Genomic DNA, 16,924 nt, shown 5'->3' with positions numbered 1-16,924 from the left:
TACAGCTGTTAGTTTTATTGTAGGTGCATACGGGTTTCTGTAGCCACAGTATCCATTAGGAATCATTATCTGTGTGCGCGTATGCAAATATATCATATAGATGCTGAAGTGAATCTTGAGTGATGTGTTGTCTCCCCCTAGTGGTTGAAACGACACCTGCACTTCCCTCTTTTATATTACATACATTAGGTTATTTAAATAGTTGAATCCGTGGAGTATTATTTATTTGATATTATACAGGCTTCTCTAAAATCCTTGATGTCTAAACACTATTTTCGTCCTTCTGTTTCCATAAACATATAACATAGCCCACGATATAGCCTATAACATATAGGCCTAGTGTAAATAAAATGCATGGTAAAATAATTTATAATATTATTTACAATTATTACTATCATTATTATTATTGTTGACTTTTTTTGAAGGGACTGATTTTAAAGAATTACAAATACAGACAGGGTACAACAAAAATATAATTAATTATAATATTAAAATCAAGTGATAAAAATAAAGTTACTTTACATTTTACAGCTTTCTTATTTTTTAAGCATAACATTGTTTTAGATATTGCTGAACTTCTGCTTTTAAAATATATTTCCCCCCCCCCCTACATTTACAATTATCTATACTTTATACAGTTAGCTAATAGAAGTAGCAGATTAATTTAAAAAAAAAATTCCATAAAACATGTCACAGGTGAAAAACCGAATGAAACATTTTCAAAACAGTTGGCAGCTGGGCGTGATGTGAGCCTTAATGAACGAACACAAATCTGACCAAAAACAACTCCAAAATAATTAAATGAAAGCATGTTTCTGCACGTGAAGCACAAAACGTACAATATAACAATTAAATATATTTACAAGATAGAACTGTAATTGCAAGGATAATACTTATATAAATAAGTCTTTTTTTATTCATGGTTAATTAAAAAAAATATTTTAGGTAGTTTGAGGTAGTGTTCAAATGATTATTATTGTTGACGTGTTTGTGCGGATGAGGAAGCGTCGTGACGTCACGCGCGCAGCGGAAGTGCTTCAGTGTAAACAAACCGTCGAGCGAGCAGCGCGTGATGGGCTCAAGCGAAGCGGAGCGGAGCGAGCGGCGAAACGCGTGTTTCTGGCCGCTCTGTGCAGTGTGTGCCAGGCGCTGCAGGGCGGGATGCTGTTTCCCACAGAGTCTCCCTCCAGAGAAGTGAAAGACGTGAGCGGCCTGTGGAGCTTCAGGGCGGATCTGTCTCCGGAGCGGAGCCGCGGCTTTGAGCAGCAGTGGTACAAGAGTCCTCTGGCGGAGGTCACGTGAGATCTGAAGCCGCTAGTCAGAGTGCTAACATTACGCGTTTACAAACTAATACAAATCAGCACAATTAACAGAGCAAAAAGTCGAATTTGAGATGTTCCAAAGAGCTTCTCAGAAACTATTCACTTTGTTTAGTAACTTCTAATTGTTTTAATCCTAATGTTTTTCTGTCTGCTTTCAGTTTTAAATACAATCTCAGACCTTTAGACCCCACTGTATATGGAAATACAATTAGTTTGTAAGATGCAGGGGTTTTCAGTCTTTTATAGATGCCACGGACCCCCAAACTCAATTTAAAATAAATGCAAAAATTATTATTATTTTATGCATTAAAAAAAATAATACTACATGTGTGTAGTTAGTTAAATCTAGTGTCTTATTTATTTTTAAGTTTATTGATGTATAATTATTTGGTTTGGTTTGGTTTTTTTGCATAATTTTTCTCTTAATATTTTCTGTGAACTACTAGGCACTCCCACAATGCTACATTATCATTTTTGTTTTCTGCTTACTATATAGTACTGCACTGTTAGGGTTTTGTACCATATTATTTATTTACTTATTAAAATATTTTTTATTATTATTTAAATTATTTTTTATTATTATTTGAGTTAAATGTAGTTATTCTTGTACCTTATTTGTTTATTTATTTAATTTTGTAAATTTTATTTTACAGTTTTTCTCTAATATTTTCCATGAACACTAGGCACTCCCATAACTTATTACATTTAATTTATATATATTGTGTGCTGTTATGGTTGTGTATCATATTATTATTATTTTTACATTTTATGTTAATTAATTTAATTTAATCTAGTGTCTTATTTATTTTTACATTTTTTACACTGGTTTTCTGTAATAATTCCCATGGTCTCCCATCACTCCAATAATACTACATTACATTTGTTTTCTACTTACTATAATACTGTACTGTTACGATTACGTACCATATTATTATTTATTAAGACAATTTATTATTATTATTTAAATGTATTTTAATTACATTTACCTAGTTATTTCAATCTAGCGTCTTATTATTTATTTAAGCATAATCCTTTGGATTCATTCCCTGATCAGTTGTCTTCTTTTGCTCTTTTTGCACAATAAACTGACGTGCAATATGTGTGTTTTGTAAGGTTTCTTGAGATGTAACATCCTCTTTATTAAGAAACCAAATGCTGTAATCAGAATAAAATGTTGTATATTCCCAGAAACGGTGCCAGTTTATTTAGAGGCTATTATCAAAGTCAGCCAACTTATATAATTGCATGATAATATTGCATATTAAGCATGCAGTTGTTAATATTTTGCATTTTAAGTACACACTTAAAATGCAAAATATGAACTGCATGCTTATTATGCAATTTTAGGTGCTAAAATTGCTATGCAATTTTTGTGATTGTGTGATTTTTATTCTAGACGGGGCCTGTTATTGACATGCCGGTGCCGTCCAGTTTCAATGACATCACACAAGATGCCAAAATCCGGGATTTCATTGGCTGGGTGTGGTATGAGAAGGACGTATGGGTGCCGGCGCGCTGGATCCAGGACCAGGGAACGCGGATCGTGCTCCGAGTGGGAAGCGCTCACTATTACTCAGTGCTTGTAAGTCTGTGGGAGGCAGATGGTTGTCTTTGACTCATGATTAGTCACAGTCTCAGGATCTGTGATGTGTGCATCTCGCAGTGGGTGAACGGGGTCAAGGTGACCGAGCACGTGGGCGGTCATCTCCCGTTTGAGGCGGACATCAGCGGCGTTCTGCGGCAGACGAGCGGGAGTGCGTGTCGAATCACCATCGCTGTGAACAACACTTTGACTCTTGAGACGCTTCCACCGGGAACCATCCAGTACATGAACGATCGCAGCAGGTCAGATATAGTCCATATAGTGCCATAAAATCAAGGAAAGTGGGTCCGGTTAACAAAGGAGTTTTCAATACTTTAGATGCTACAGACCCCCATCATTCTCATCATTCTCCTGCGAGGAAACCCATCCTAAAATGTAATTTATACTGTGTAATAAGATATAATATAAATGTCTAAATATGTGACCCTGCAGCACAAAAGCAGTGTTAAGTCGCTGGGGTATATTTGTAGCAATAGCCAACAATACATTGTATGGGTCAAAATTATCCATTTTTCTTTTATGCCAAAAATCATTAGGATATTAAGTAAAGATCATGTTCCATGAAGATATTTTGTAAATTTCCTACCGTAAATATATCAAAACTTAATTTTTGATTAGTAATATGCATTACTAAGAACTTCATTTGAACAACTTTAAAGATGATTTTCTCAATATTTAGATTTTTTTGCACCCTCAGATTCCAGATTTTCAAATAGTTGTATCTCAAGCCAAATATTGTCTGATCCTAACAAACCATACATCAATGGAAAACGTATTTATTCATCTTTCAGATGATGCATAAATCTCAATTTCAAAAAAATTGACCCTTATGACTGGTTTTGTGCTCCAGGGTCACATTTTATGTCTACCATCTTCTTTTCCTCTCAGATACCCCGCTGGCTACTTCGTTCAGAACACTAACTTTGATTTCTTCAACTACGCTGGAATACACCGATCGGTCCTGCTGTACACCACACCGAAGGCGCACATAGATGACATCACAGTGGAGACGACGTTCTCTGATAACATCGGTAAGCACCTCCGAAACGTGTCGTTATACACCTTATGTGTAACAAAACAGCAGGCTTGGACAATTGAAACTTGATTGCAAGTTTTCATTGAAACCAGAAATATACACCTTTAAATGCTATTTGAGCGCAAGAAATAACATTGTTGCTGAGTGAACTGACCTTCCTTCAAAGTTATAATTTTGGGATTTTTTTTTATATACATTTTTGTGTTGCTTCATGAACTTTCCTAGTACACAAAACTGGTATCTTTAACTCAGAAAATGCTGGTAAATTTCACAAATAATTAAAAAGAGACACATTAAATCAAAGTGAAATTGTGAAATAGAACGACTGAAATAGTATTTTCTTATAAAACATACTCCAATAATCCAATAAGCTTTGAAAAATATTTTTTTACAGTCTAGGTTTTGTTTGTTTTTATGGGGAAAAAAATCCTATATTGTGTTTATTAAGAAAGGTACTAAATGTTCAGATCAGAAAAACTGAATATTTATGTATTTATTGATTGTCTGTATGTCCTATGTTGTTTTAGCATCTTTTATATTGCTGGCTTCTCAAAGAGAAATTTAAAGTTGTATTGTATTGTGTTTTATTGTATTGAAAGGCTGTTGTCAAAGTAGTTCACCAACTTTATTATGAAATGCATGTTTAGCATAATACTGCATTTTAATCATTCATATTGTGCATTGCTTCTTCTGACTGTGTTCTAGTTATTTTACTTTGTCGGAGTGACATTATTTTCTATGGCCTACAGATGCTGCCTTTATAAATGTGCATTGACTCATCCGATCCTGTGTTTTAGGGCTGGTCAGTTTTAACGTGTCTGTGTTGGGCAGCTCTAAACCCGCTGTGAAAATCACGCTCTCGGCTCAAGACGGCAGATGTGTGGCTTCGGCCGACGGCTCCAGAGGAGTCCTCAAAGTCACAGACGTCAACCTGTGGTGGCCGTATCTGATGCACGAAAACCCAGCTTACCTTTACTCCATGGAGGTCAGTGTCGAGAACAGTTTCCATAGGACATGTAAATGCTTTAGAATTTACATTAAATGCATTGCAGATATGCTCACTGAATATAAACCTAACAGACATCTCAGATCATTAGGATCGAGTCAGTTAGAAATGGTTCACACAAAACAAGGGGAATCCGTTTTTAGCTATTTTGCCGCCCGCAGCTGGAACCAGCTTCCAGAAGAGATCAGATGTGCTAAAACATTACACCTTAAATTCATTTTAAATCATTTTCAAAGTTTTTAAATTCCTTGTTTTATTTTTGTGATTTTTGTTAATGTTATTATTATTATTGTTTTATGATTATTTTACTTCCTTTTATGTAAAGCACTTTGAATTACCATTGTGTACGTAATGTGCTATATAAATAAACTTGCCTTGCCTAGAAGTATTTATCTTAACTAATGTAGTTATGTAATATTAACAAATGAAACCTTATTGTAAAGTGTTACCAAGTTTAGAGATTCATTTTTGTGAGTCCGTTCAAACCGGTGTTATTTTAGGATCATTAAGATACTATTATAGTTTTTATTAATAATCTGAATTAGTTGAATTTTTTTTTTTTTTTTCATTTAAAATTTTCTTAACGTTTTAGTAATTTTTTTTTTTGTGTGTGTGTGTTTATTTTTATTAGTTTTATTTATAGATTTTATTATATTTATTTATTATATAGCTTTTATTTATTTTTATTTCAGTTTGAGCTTTCAGTTATTTTAGTACGTAAAGGTAACCTAAATGAAAATGAGAAATGTTGCATTGGAAACTAGAGGAAAAAATAAGTCGATATTTTATTTCAGTTAATGTTTATTTTATTTCAAATAACAAAAATTTAATAACTATAAATTTAATAACTATATTATCCCTGGTTCAAGCTGTGTGAATTTATTTAAAATTCTGTTAAATAAATCACTTGTAAACTAAAGGAAAATTAGATTAATTTCCGTGAAACCAGTGTTATTTTTGTATCAATGAGAAACTATTATAGGTTTTATTAATAAACTGAATTAGTTTTATTTTTATATTTTCTGTTTTCATTTTCAATTTTGTTATAGTTTTAGTCATTTTTATCAAGTTTTGTTTTTTCTTAATATGTCTATATAGTTAATGTCTATATAATTTTTTAGTTAATTTTTTTGAGTTTTAGTTATGTTAATAAGGAGAACTAAATGAAAATGAAACGTTAAAAGTTCATGTTTATTTTATTTCAAATAACACATTTTTTATTTATTTTTTAGTTATTATAGATTCAATACATTGCTTGTTTGCGGCATTAATCCAAAATATTAACAGATGTTTCTGCAAGGCATTTTTCAGTTTAAAATACTGAATATGTAGATGAATATTGCTGTTGATTGCGGTATGCTGTTAAAACCCATGAAATCTTGTCTGATCCGGTTTTGTAGGTTCAGGCGACAGCAGAGGACGGACAGACGGATGTCTACACTCTTGCTGTGGGAATTCGTACCGTTAAAGTCACCAGCACACAGTTTCTCATCAACAACAAGCCGTTTTACTTCCACGGGGTCAACAAACACGAGGACGCAGACGTGAGTGACACCAGACACAACACTGACCACTGACTGATACCTAGAAAATATTATATAGATTTAGATTTAGTCATTTTGCAGACGCTTTTATCCAAAGCTTTTAATGTTTAAGCTGCTCTTTTCCAAGTAATTGAGGTTTGGATGCTTACAAGCTCCAAAAATGACAAAAAGACACCATAAAGATTCATAAAGTAGTTCATAAGACTCATGCGTTATATTCGGAGTCGTCTGAAATCATATGATAGCTTTGCGTGCGGAGCAGACTGAAACGTTATGCATTGAAAATCGATAATCAGAGCTCTGAAATTTTTGAAATTTTATGTATTTTCAATTTTAATTTAAGTTTATGTAATTTTAGTACTTAAACTTATTTCAGTTGGTTGCCAAGGCAACATTTCTAATTTATTCTAATTGCAATGCAAAAAAAAATGAATGAACATGGACACGGTTTTCTTTTATTATTATTACTTTTATTAATATTTTGATTATATTATTAATATTTATTTATTTTATGTATAATCAGTTTTCCTTTTAAATTTTACTTTCTGTTTTAGTAACTGTTGCTTATTCTTTTTCTCTTTTTTTGCATTTTAATTCATCTTTAATTTATTTTAATTTCAGTAATTTTAGTACATAAACTTATTTTATTTCAATTAGTTGCCAAGGGTAATTATTAATTCTAATTTATTCTAATTCCGATTACAATGCAAAAGAAAAAAAGAATGAACATGCACATTATTTCCTTTTATTATTATTATTAATAATATTTTGAGCTTTTATTTTATGCATTTGTTTTTATTTATTTTAATTTTACTTAAAATTTTGGTAATGTTGTTATATGCTTTCGTGTGTGTGTGTGTTTCATTTTAGCTTTAATTTATTTTATATCAGATTTAGTTTTTGCAATTTGAGTACTTAAACTTATTTTATTTCAGGCAACATTTCTAATTCTGATCTGAATGCGACTGAATAAATATGCACATGCCCTTCTTTTATATTTATTAATATTTTGAGTATTTTTGTTATGTGATTTGGTCATTTTTATTCCTTTTCTTGAGGGGGGAAAATAAAATTAGCTTTAACTGATTTTTATTTCAAATTTAGTTTTACTCATTTTAGTACTTAAACTTGGTTGTACTAAACATGTTTTAAACTTGGATGTTCGATGTCTTGGATGAACTTCATATTGTCTCCTTTTATTTTATCATTAAGCTCAGTGTTAACATCAAGTCATATTGGTTTGAAACGACAAGATTACAGAGCAAATGCTGACAGAATGTTGAAACTGTCGCTTTAAGAGCGTGATTGTGGTAAAAGCAGCTGATATTAACTGGACCGCTCTACCACACAACCGCATCCTCCTGTACTTCTCTTATTATAGCTGATGTTTGCTCCGAGTTCACAGACACACGCTGATCCTCACGCAGCTGCTATGAGAGTAAAACACTCTGTTTCAGACCTCACTGAACCCCTTGTGTGGCAGATCCGAGGGAAAGGCTTCGACTGGCCTCTGGTGGTGAAGGACTTTAACCTGATGAAGTGGATGGGAGTGAACTCGTTCCGCACCAGTCACTATCCCTACGCCGAGGAGATCCTGCAGATGGCCGACAGACACGGCATCGTCATCATAGACGAGTGTCCTGGAGTGGGAATCAAAGACATGTGAGACGCCGTCCCAACAAATACTAACAGCTCAGCCTTTATTGTGTGGCACAGAAACACAGTGTCTAGTGTCCCGTTTCATCCCTTTTTTAATATTCTGTCTGTCTGAAATGATTCCAAGGTTACAAACCTGTAGGAGATGAATTCATGCCTGACAGGTCACTGTTTCTTCAGACCAGTGTTGTTTTAGTATTATTTATATGCTATTATAGTATTTATTAATATTTAGAAGTTGCTTTTATTTTTGTATTTGCCGTTTTAATTTTAGTAATTTTGTTCGTTTTTAAATTTTTGTTTTTATTTAGTATTAATATATACCTTTACATTTTTTTTTGTTTGAGTAATTTTATTATTTTTACATATTTCAGTTAATTTCTTATTTTTGTTAGTTTGATTTTTAAAAGTTGAAGTTTTTCTTAATATTTATATATTGTTAATGTATTTTTTTTTTTGTAATATTATTTAAACGTACTTCAGTTCATTTCTTTCTTTTTTTTTGTTCGTTTTTTTAATAGCTAAAGTTTTCATTTTTTTCTTAATATTTATATTTTTTATTTATTTTTGTTTCCATTTTGGTTTTAGTAATTGTTTAAAGTGCACACATTTCTGTTAATTTCTAATATTTGTTTAAGATTTCAAATAGTTTTCATTTTAGTTTATATATTAGCTTTTATTTTATTTTTTTCCATAATAATGTTAATAATTGTATTATTTAAATATGGGACAAAACATTTATTTACTGAGGTGTGTTCAGAGATATTCACCTACATTTTAGTGTCTTTCATTTCCTCTAAATATGTGTCAGAATCTCATAATATGTGTCAGATGCGACTGTCATGTCAAATATTTAATATAACTATTGGTAAATCTAGCATCTAGCAAGAATTAATTATAAGTATTTATTATCTCAGTGTATTGAATTGGCACTGATTCATTTGTAATCTCAATCTATTGAAAGTGTTTTGGTCTGAGGCGGGTTTTATTGTCATATCTAGATCCAGATTGTGAGTGTGAGTGTGTGTGAGTGTCTGTCTGTGTGTGTGTGTGTGTTTTTGTGACAAATGAGGACATAAATTTGTATAATGACAAGGGTATGACATAGGTATTACAAGGAGAAGGTGACTTTTCAGGACATTACCCCATGTCCCCACTTTTCAAAACGCTTATAAATCACACAGAATGGAGTGTATTGAAAATCTGAAATAGCACAAAGTTTCCTGTGAGGGGTAGGTTTAGGGGTAGGGATGGTGTAGGGCAATAGAATATACGGTCTGTACAGTAGAAAAACCATTACGCCTATGGGATGTCCCCACTTTTCACAAAAACAAACCTGTGTGTGTGTGTGTGTTTTTGTGACAAATGAGGACATAAATTTGTATAATGACAAGGGTATGACATAGGTATTACAAGGAGAAGGTGACTTTTCAGGACATTACCCCATGTCCCCACTTTTCAAAACGCTTATAAATCACACAGAATGGAGTGTATTGAAAATCTGAAATAGCACAAAGTTTCCTGTGAGGGGTAGGTTTAGGGGTAGGGATGGTGTAGGGCAATAGAATATACGGTCTGTACAGTAGAAAAACCATTACGCCTATGGGATGTCCCCACTTTTCACAAAAACAAACCTGTGTGTGTGTGTCGTCCTCAGACGCAGTTTTGGGAACGTTTCTCTGGCTCATCACCTGACCGTCATGGAGGAGCTGGTCCGGCGTGATAAAAACCACCCGTCTGTGGTCATGTGGTCTGTGGCCAATGAGCCGGCGTCTGAAATGCCTCCCGCCGGATTCTACTTCAAGTGAGTCAAACAGAAGGAGAAGGACTCCTTTAATAGCTTCAGTGATCACAGCATGTTCACACCTAGAGGAGGAGAAGACGGGTTAAACACTGACCTCCTGTGGTTGTAGCACAGTATCAGTTATGATGCCGTATTAAATCTTAGTTTTTTTGTGACTGTGTTCATGTGAAGCTGTTTTTGACAGTAATAATGCATCATAATGAGGGGTTTGTGTGTATATGTCAGGTCTTGTTCAGCGGCTGTAATGAATGTCTTCAGGTAGAAACACCTGCTCTGAGCCTCATTAACATACCTGAGCATCAAAACAACAATATTTAGTATTATTTGTATACTGTTATAGTAATTATTAATATTTTTAGTTAGCTTTTATTATATGCATTTTCAGATTTCTAGTAGTTTTAGTCATTTTGTTAGGTGCTTTTGTTGTTTTTACTGATTTTTTATTTCCGTTTAGCTGTAGTTTAAGGTTAATAAATAAATTATTAAAAATAAAATAATTAAATAAAATAAATTGTTAAATTAAAATACAGTGAATAAAATTGATACAAATTAGTAACAATTAAAAATTAAAATAAGTTAACATTTAAATAAACGTATGGGAAAAGGCAATGAAAATTCATATGTAATCAGCCAGAAATTACTTGTGGTGTCTGTAATTGTTATAATTATTATTTTTTTTATAATAAATTAAGACATCCTTTGGCAGTAATCATAAATGATGGGCAAAGTCAACATTTTCAGGCAAAAAGTATCTGAAACTTGTTTTTCAACTGGGAATAGGTACTTTTTTTTTTTTTTTTTTACATCTTAAATTGTTGATATTTTTCTGAAGGGAACTGGTGTCTCATACGAAATCTCTGGATTCCTCTCGGCCGGTCACGTACATCACAGCCAGCAACTATGCCAGAGATCTAGGGGTGAGACATCTCTTTTTACATTTTATACATGTATTTTTGTGCAATTTCTGTGTTGCAAAGTAACCATTTCACAACAGTACAGTAGATCTGCGTCATTCAAACACAGTCAGTCATTGGGTAAGTTTACTCTAGATTACTCCCACAGTTAACTGTGTTCACTCGCACACTTCACTCTCTAGTAGATAAAACATGTGCTTCCTCATGCCGAACACACCTTATTTCAACTTGTACTCCCTTTAGGTCTCATTCTAGTGAGTGTTTGTGTTATATGAATAAATCTCTGTGACGTCAAGCTGAAAAGATTCACCTTCACTTAAAAACACCAGCTGTTTATCTAAACGTCTGCACTACACTGTAAAAAAAAAAGAAAACTAGATTTTTCAAAGTTTGTTTCAAAATAAAACAAAGGTTATTGGAGTGCGTTTTACAAGAAAATACCATTTCTTGTCAATTGCTTAAAAATTATGCAAATCAGATCTTTTGTCATAAGGATACTTATATTTTATGCATATATAGATATTTATTATTAATTCATTTGTTATTTGTCTTTCATCTTCTAAATGTCATGTGTTGCCTTTTTTGTAATTATTTGTGAAATATACTTGCAATTTCTGAGTGAAAATTGCATCAACAATTTTTGAGTGTATATTTGGAGGTATATATATTCATAGATAGATAGATATAACATTAATATAGACACACAATATATATCTACATCATATTTATATATTTATAGATATACTGTATATATGTATTTAATTTGATAAATTATGCAAATCTTTTAAATTATGCGTCTTTTGTCAAGAATATTTAGATTTTTTAATATATTTAGATATTTATTTATTAATACATTAGTTATTTGTCTTTCATCTAAATTTCATGTTTAATTCAATGTGTTACTTGGCTTTTTTGTAATTATTTGTGAAATTTACTAGCAATTTCTGAGTGAAAATTGCCTCTACAACAATTTTTGAGTGTATATTTGGAGGTATATGTATTCATAGATAGATATAACATTAATATAGATACATAATATATATCTATATCATATATATATATATATATATTTTTTTTTTTAATATAAATTATGCAAATCTTTTCAATTAGGCATCTTTTGTGAAGAATATTTAGATTTTTATATATTTAGATATTTATTATTAATACACTTGTTTTTTTGTTTTTTTTAATTCACTAAAGAAATTAAGCAAATCAGATATTTTGTCTTAAGAATTATTTATATTTTACCTATATATAAATATTCATTATTGATACACTTATTTGTCTTTGAACTTCAGATTTTCACGTTTAATGTAATGTGTAAATTTCTAGCAATGTCTCTGAGTTAAAACTGTTTCTACACATTTTTTTTTCAGTGTGTTTTTGGAGATCAACACTGGAGATATGTCATGATCTTTTTCCACCTTTACAGTTACACAGGCTGTTGATACTGTATCTTTCAGATTTCTAAATGTTCTAAATGCAATGTTTTAAGTGGCTAACCTTTGTGCATATGAACAGATTGATTTATTGTTGATAAGTGAGCTGTATGAATAGCAGAGGGAGTTTTTGCTGTGTTCTGCTGGTCAGGCTCCGTATGTGGATGTTATCTGCGTGAACAGCTATTTGTCGTGGTATCATGACCCGGGTCACACAGAGCTCATCAGTCTTCAGCTCAACACTCAGTTTGATGACTGGTACGGCAAATACCAGAAACCCATCATCCAGAGCGAGTACGGAGCGGACGCCGTGCCCGGCCTACACAGCGTGAGTCCTAAACACACAGATGCCATTAATAATGCTTCATTTTAACTCTAAAACAAGAAACGAATCGTCACGAGACCCCGTTTTAGATGGGCGTTTCAGTAAATGTCTGGATACACAAGGGAAAAATGAATTGCAGGCACCGATGGCATCATTTACATGTGCTGCCTGTGTTATTTTAACATTTGAACCACTAGGAATTATACAAATTAGGTCTTTTGTCATAAAATATCATTTTTTTTATACTGCAGGCTGGTCCCAACAATGTCAAAAATTTCAGTACACACACACACACAAAAAAATTATATTGTTAGAAAAGATTTATATTTTGAATAAATGCTGTTCTTTTTAACTTTTCATTCATCAAAGAATCCTGAAAAAGTATCACAGTTTCCAAAAAAGATATTTGGCAGCACAACTGTTGATAATTCTAATAATAAATCAGCATATTAGAATGATTTCTGAAGATCATGTGACACTTTATACTGAAGTAATGACATTACTGTTTTTTTTCTGTATTTTTGATCAAATAAATGCAGCCTTGATGAGCAGAAGAGACTTCTTTAAAAACATTACAAGTCTTACTGATCCCAAACTTTTGAACGGTAGTGTGTGTGTGTATATATATATATAATGTATTTTATTATTATTATTATTATTATTATTGGACTCAAAGTGTGTGTGTGTGTGTGTATACAAAATATATTTTTTAACCAGTTTTTTAAATAGTTTTAAGTACAGTTGTCAAAAACTATTTACAGCTGTTGAGGTTTTCTGTTTACCCAGCGTTGACAGCTGTGGGAAGAAGTGAGCCTCACGTGTTTGTCGTCCTGCAGGATCCACCCATGATGTTCACAGAGGAGTATCAAACGACGGTCCTGCAGAACTACCACAACGTGTTCGACCAGAAGAGGAAGGAGTTCGTGATTGGAGAGCTGATCTGGAACTTCGCCGACTTCATGACGACTCAAAGTAGGAGACGACCGCAGCCTTTTCCTTTGCTCTGAGCAGGTTTTTCTGGAACACATAGCACACATTAACCAGCACACTGTTCACTCATGCATGCTTCAGATAAGAGTATGAAACCATGTCAGACGGATCCTCAGTTACCAGTATGGAATCTGCAGACTTTATTTGTATATTTTCTGCCCTGATTAATAGATGAAACTCCTAGTTTTGAAGTTTAAAGGAGTAGTTCATGCAAAAATGTAAATGTGCTCACCCTCAGGCCATCCTAGATGTAGATGAGTTTGTTTCTTCATCAGATTTGGAGAAATGTGTAATTTCATCACTTGCTCTGCAGTGAATGGGTGCCGTCAGAATGAGAGTCCATACAGCTGATAAAAACATCACAATAATCCACACGACTCCAGTTCATTAGTGAACATCTGGAGAAGACAAAATCTGAAACATATCCATCAAGATGTTTTTAACTTCAAACCATTAAGTCCATACTCCATAATAATGCTTCCTCCAGTGAAAAAGTGGTCAGGGGTCTGTTTCATAAAAGACACTACGAAAAGCAGGGATTAAACTCCAAAACCTGACTTGAAATAACCTAATAAATCAACCGGGGCAAAAGCAGCTCCATAAGCGACAATTTAAGATCACGCAATCTAATCCGATCCAGGTTCAATGAGCCAGGATAATTTCATGTGCACGCTCATTCTTAAGCAGCCCTTAATGTTGATCATGGATCAAATGGACCAATATCTGTGCTGTTTAATGCATTTGAGATGTTGTGTTTTCCGCAGTGCATAACTGACACGTCACGGGTATATTCTTCATCTAACATCAATGTTAGAAAGTCATGCAAACATCCATTTTGCTGTAAACGAGCGCAATAATTCTGAGTAAAATATACATTCTGCTAAAATAGTTGAATGTGACATTACATACAAGTGTATTTTTTTATGATAGCAGTAACTGTAAACCAAGCTAGATGTAAGCTAGATAGTGCTAATTACTAGTTCAAATGAGTTAATGTGTATTTCTCTTACTAGTTAAAATGTAGTCTGTTTTCTATAGTTTTAATTTACTGATTTTAACTTGCCGCTTTAAAGAGCAATTTTAGATTGTAATGTTTTAATGTTCTACTAATAACCATAAGTCTGTAGCCTGTATTGTTTTTTAATTGATTTGCATTTTCTGTATACATTTATTTTTGGTCTGAAAATAAAGTCCAATAGTTGTTGAAGATTTTCAGCATAAGTTGCATGAGTGACTGAGGTAAAGTTGCTTTATGAATCCAAATCCAGTGACAATAAGTCAGACTAAATGAAATAAGCCTGGCTTATTTGGTAAACTTGTTTTATGAAACAGCCCCCTGGTCTGAATCAGGAGAGAAATCTGCACAGTTTACAAGCCAAAACAAAACAGCTCTAAACAAATATGTGAGAGGCAACAGGAGATGGACTTTTTCACTGGAGGAAGTGTTATTATGAATTACGGACTCGTAAATCACACAGCTTTTGGCTTCACAAGGTGTTAAGTGATGGACTGGAGTGGTGTGGATTACTGTGATGTTTTTATCAGCTCTCATTCTGACGGCACCCATTCACTGCAGAGCATGCATTGGTGAGACAGTGATGCAATGCTACATTTATAATAAATCATAAATCATGCATTAATCTCTCTCTGTCTCCAGCTATCACTCGAGTGGTTGGGAATAAGAAGGGAATCTTCACTCGGCAGCGGCAGCCCAAAGCCGGAGCGTTTCTGCTGCGAGAGCGATACTGGAGGATCGCCAATGAGACCGGTGTGCTGCCCACCTGGGCCAGGTATCCCTGCCTGTGAGCCGGATTAGCTGCTTCCTGTGCCGGAAGACCAGGTCAGAATGGACTGTTTATCAAGTGGAAGTGCCTTATATGTGACCCTGCAGCACAAAAGCAGTCTTAAGTCGCTGGGGTAAACTCAAGACTTGGTAAATTAGTGAGACAGAATCACTTATGATGCAATATTTACTGTTAAAAGCATATAAAGACAGTAAGCTTACACAAGGATAAGAGACACTTTTGTAGAATATTGAAGAATGAATGTAAGCGAATCTCTCGTTCCATAGACTTCCTTGATATTGTAAGCTATACATCTAACGGTTTCAGAAAAACTTGATTGCGTTAGAAAATCAAAATATCCAAATTCACAGCATCTACTTGGCAGCAAGAAAGAAAACTAAACTTTTGAAGAAGTTATTGACAGAAAATGAGCTACATGACAAAACTACACCGCAAAATGTGATTGATTTAATCAGTATTTCTGTCTTGTTTTCCAAGTACAAACATCTAAACATTCTTAAATCAAGATAGATTTAAGAAAGAAGCAAAATGACATTAGATAGTGTATTTCTTACTTGGATTAGAGGGGAAAAATCCAAGAGATATCTGCCAATTGAGCCAGAAAAATAAACTTAAAATAAACTTTTTCTGACCTGATTAGCAGATATTTGTTCGTTTCATGCAAAAACTCAGTTTTGATCAGTTTCTCAGAAAACAAGGCTGCTTACTTGGCATCTGAAGTAAATGTATCTTGATTTAAGAATATTTATATATTTCTACTCAGGAAAAAACTCACTTTTGCAGTGCAGAACATTCTAATTAGTCAATAGATTTCAATTGAAATGCCTTTGATTTGCAGTTGCATTCATATATGATCGGTTACAGTGCTGCGGAAGAAAACACTGCAAAAAGACTGGAGTAGAACTAAATGAAATGCTGGAACTGGCACTTGTCATTTCTGCTAATTGAGTTTTGACACTTACACTGGATGTTGTGTTCAGATGTGAAACAGTATGCAGTAATACTAGTATGCTACACTGTTGTCACATGACCTCGGCATGTTGCGTCTTTGGAAAAAACAATTATTTTGCATTTTCACAATTCGGTTTTGTGTGAAAACGTCTTTGATTTTGGCAGTTTCTGCAGGTCTTAAAAAGTCTTAATTCACCCTTCCACATTAAATCGGAGCAGAAAGTCTTCAATTCATGAAGTCGTGGCATTAAATGTTGCATGCAGTGCATTTTTGTCTTAATTTCCAGTACAAATGTCTAAACATCCTTGAATCAAGATACATTTACTTGAGATGCATAATGAAGAAACCAAGTCTTGGTTTCTGAGAAACTGAACACAATGAAGTGAGTCTATGCTTAAAAGAACAAATATCTGTCAATGGGGAATGAAAACGTTTGCATTTGTATTAAGGTTTACTTTCCTGGGCCCAATGGCAGATATTTGTTCTTGTTTTAATCATAAAATAACTTTTCATCAATTTATCAGAAAA

At 33.3% G+C, this 16,924-nt stretch overlaps 1 protein-coding gene across 1 annotated transcript in view; it reads left to right on the top strand.

Annotated features, from left to right (window-relative positions):
- The first annotated feature begins 996 nt into the window (after window positions 1–996).
- Window positions 997–16,924, top strand: part of LOC107719352 (beta-glucuronidase-like) — a 17,405-nt gene continuing 1,477 nt past the window's right edge. The window contains exons 1-12 of the mRNA XM_016526751.1: window positions 997–1,293; window positions 2,719–2,904; window positions 2,986–3,167; window positions 3,814–3,956; window positions 4,759–4,946; window positions 6,368–6,511; window positions 7,995–8,173; window positions 9,825–9,971; window positions 10,804–10,888; window positions 12,476–12,652; window positions 13,486–13,621; window positions 15,297–15,479. Coding sequence (XP_016382237.1) covers window positions 997–1,293; window positions 2,719–2,904; window positions 2,986–3,167; window positions 3,814–3,956; window positions 4,759–4,946; window positions 6,368–6,511; window positions 7,995–8,173; window positions 9,825–9,971; window positions 10,804–10,888; window positions 12,476–12,652; window positions 13,486–13,621; window positions 15,297–15,445 — 2,013 coding nt within the window. The 3' untranslated portion in view covers window positions 15,446–15,479. The remainder of the gene's footprint in view (window positions 1,294–2,718; window positions 2,905–2,985; window positions 3,168–3,813; window positions 3,957–4,758; window positions 4,947–6,367; window positions 6,512–7,994; window positions 8,174–9,824; window positions 9,972–10,803; window positions 10,889–12,475; window positions 12,653–13,485; window positions 13,622–15,296; window positions 15,480–16,924) is intronic.

This window comes from Sinocyclocheilus rhinocerous, unplaced genomic scaffold, assembly GCF_001515625.1.
Source record: "Sinocyclocheilus rhinocerous isolate Xijiao unplaced genomic scaffold, SAMN03320098_v1.1 scaffold1803, whole genome shotgun sequence".
NCBI classification, from domain to species: Eukaryota; Metazoa; Chordata; class Actinopteri; order Cypriniformes; family Cyprinidae; genus Sinocyclocheilus; species Sinocyclocheilus rhinocerous.
The sequence above is the reverse complement of the archived record's forward strand: the minus strand, read 5'-3'. Positions and strand labels throughout refer to the sequence as shown.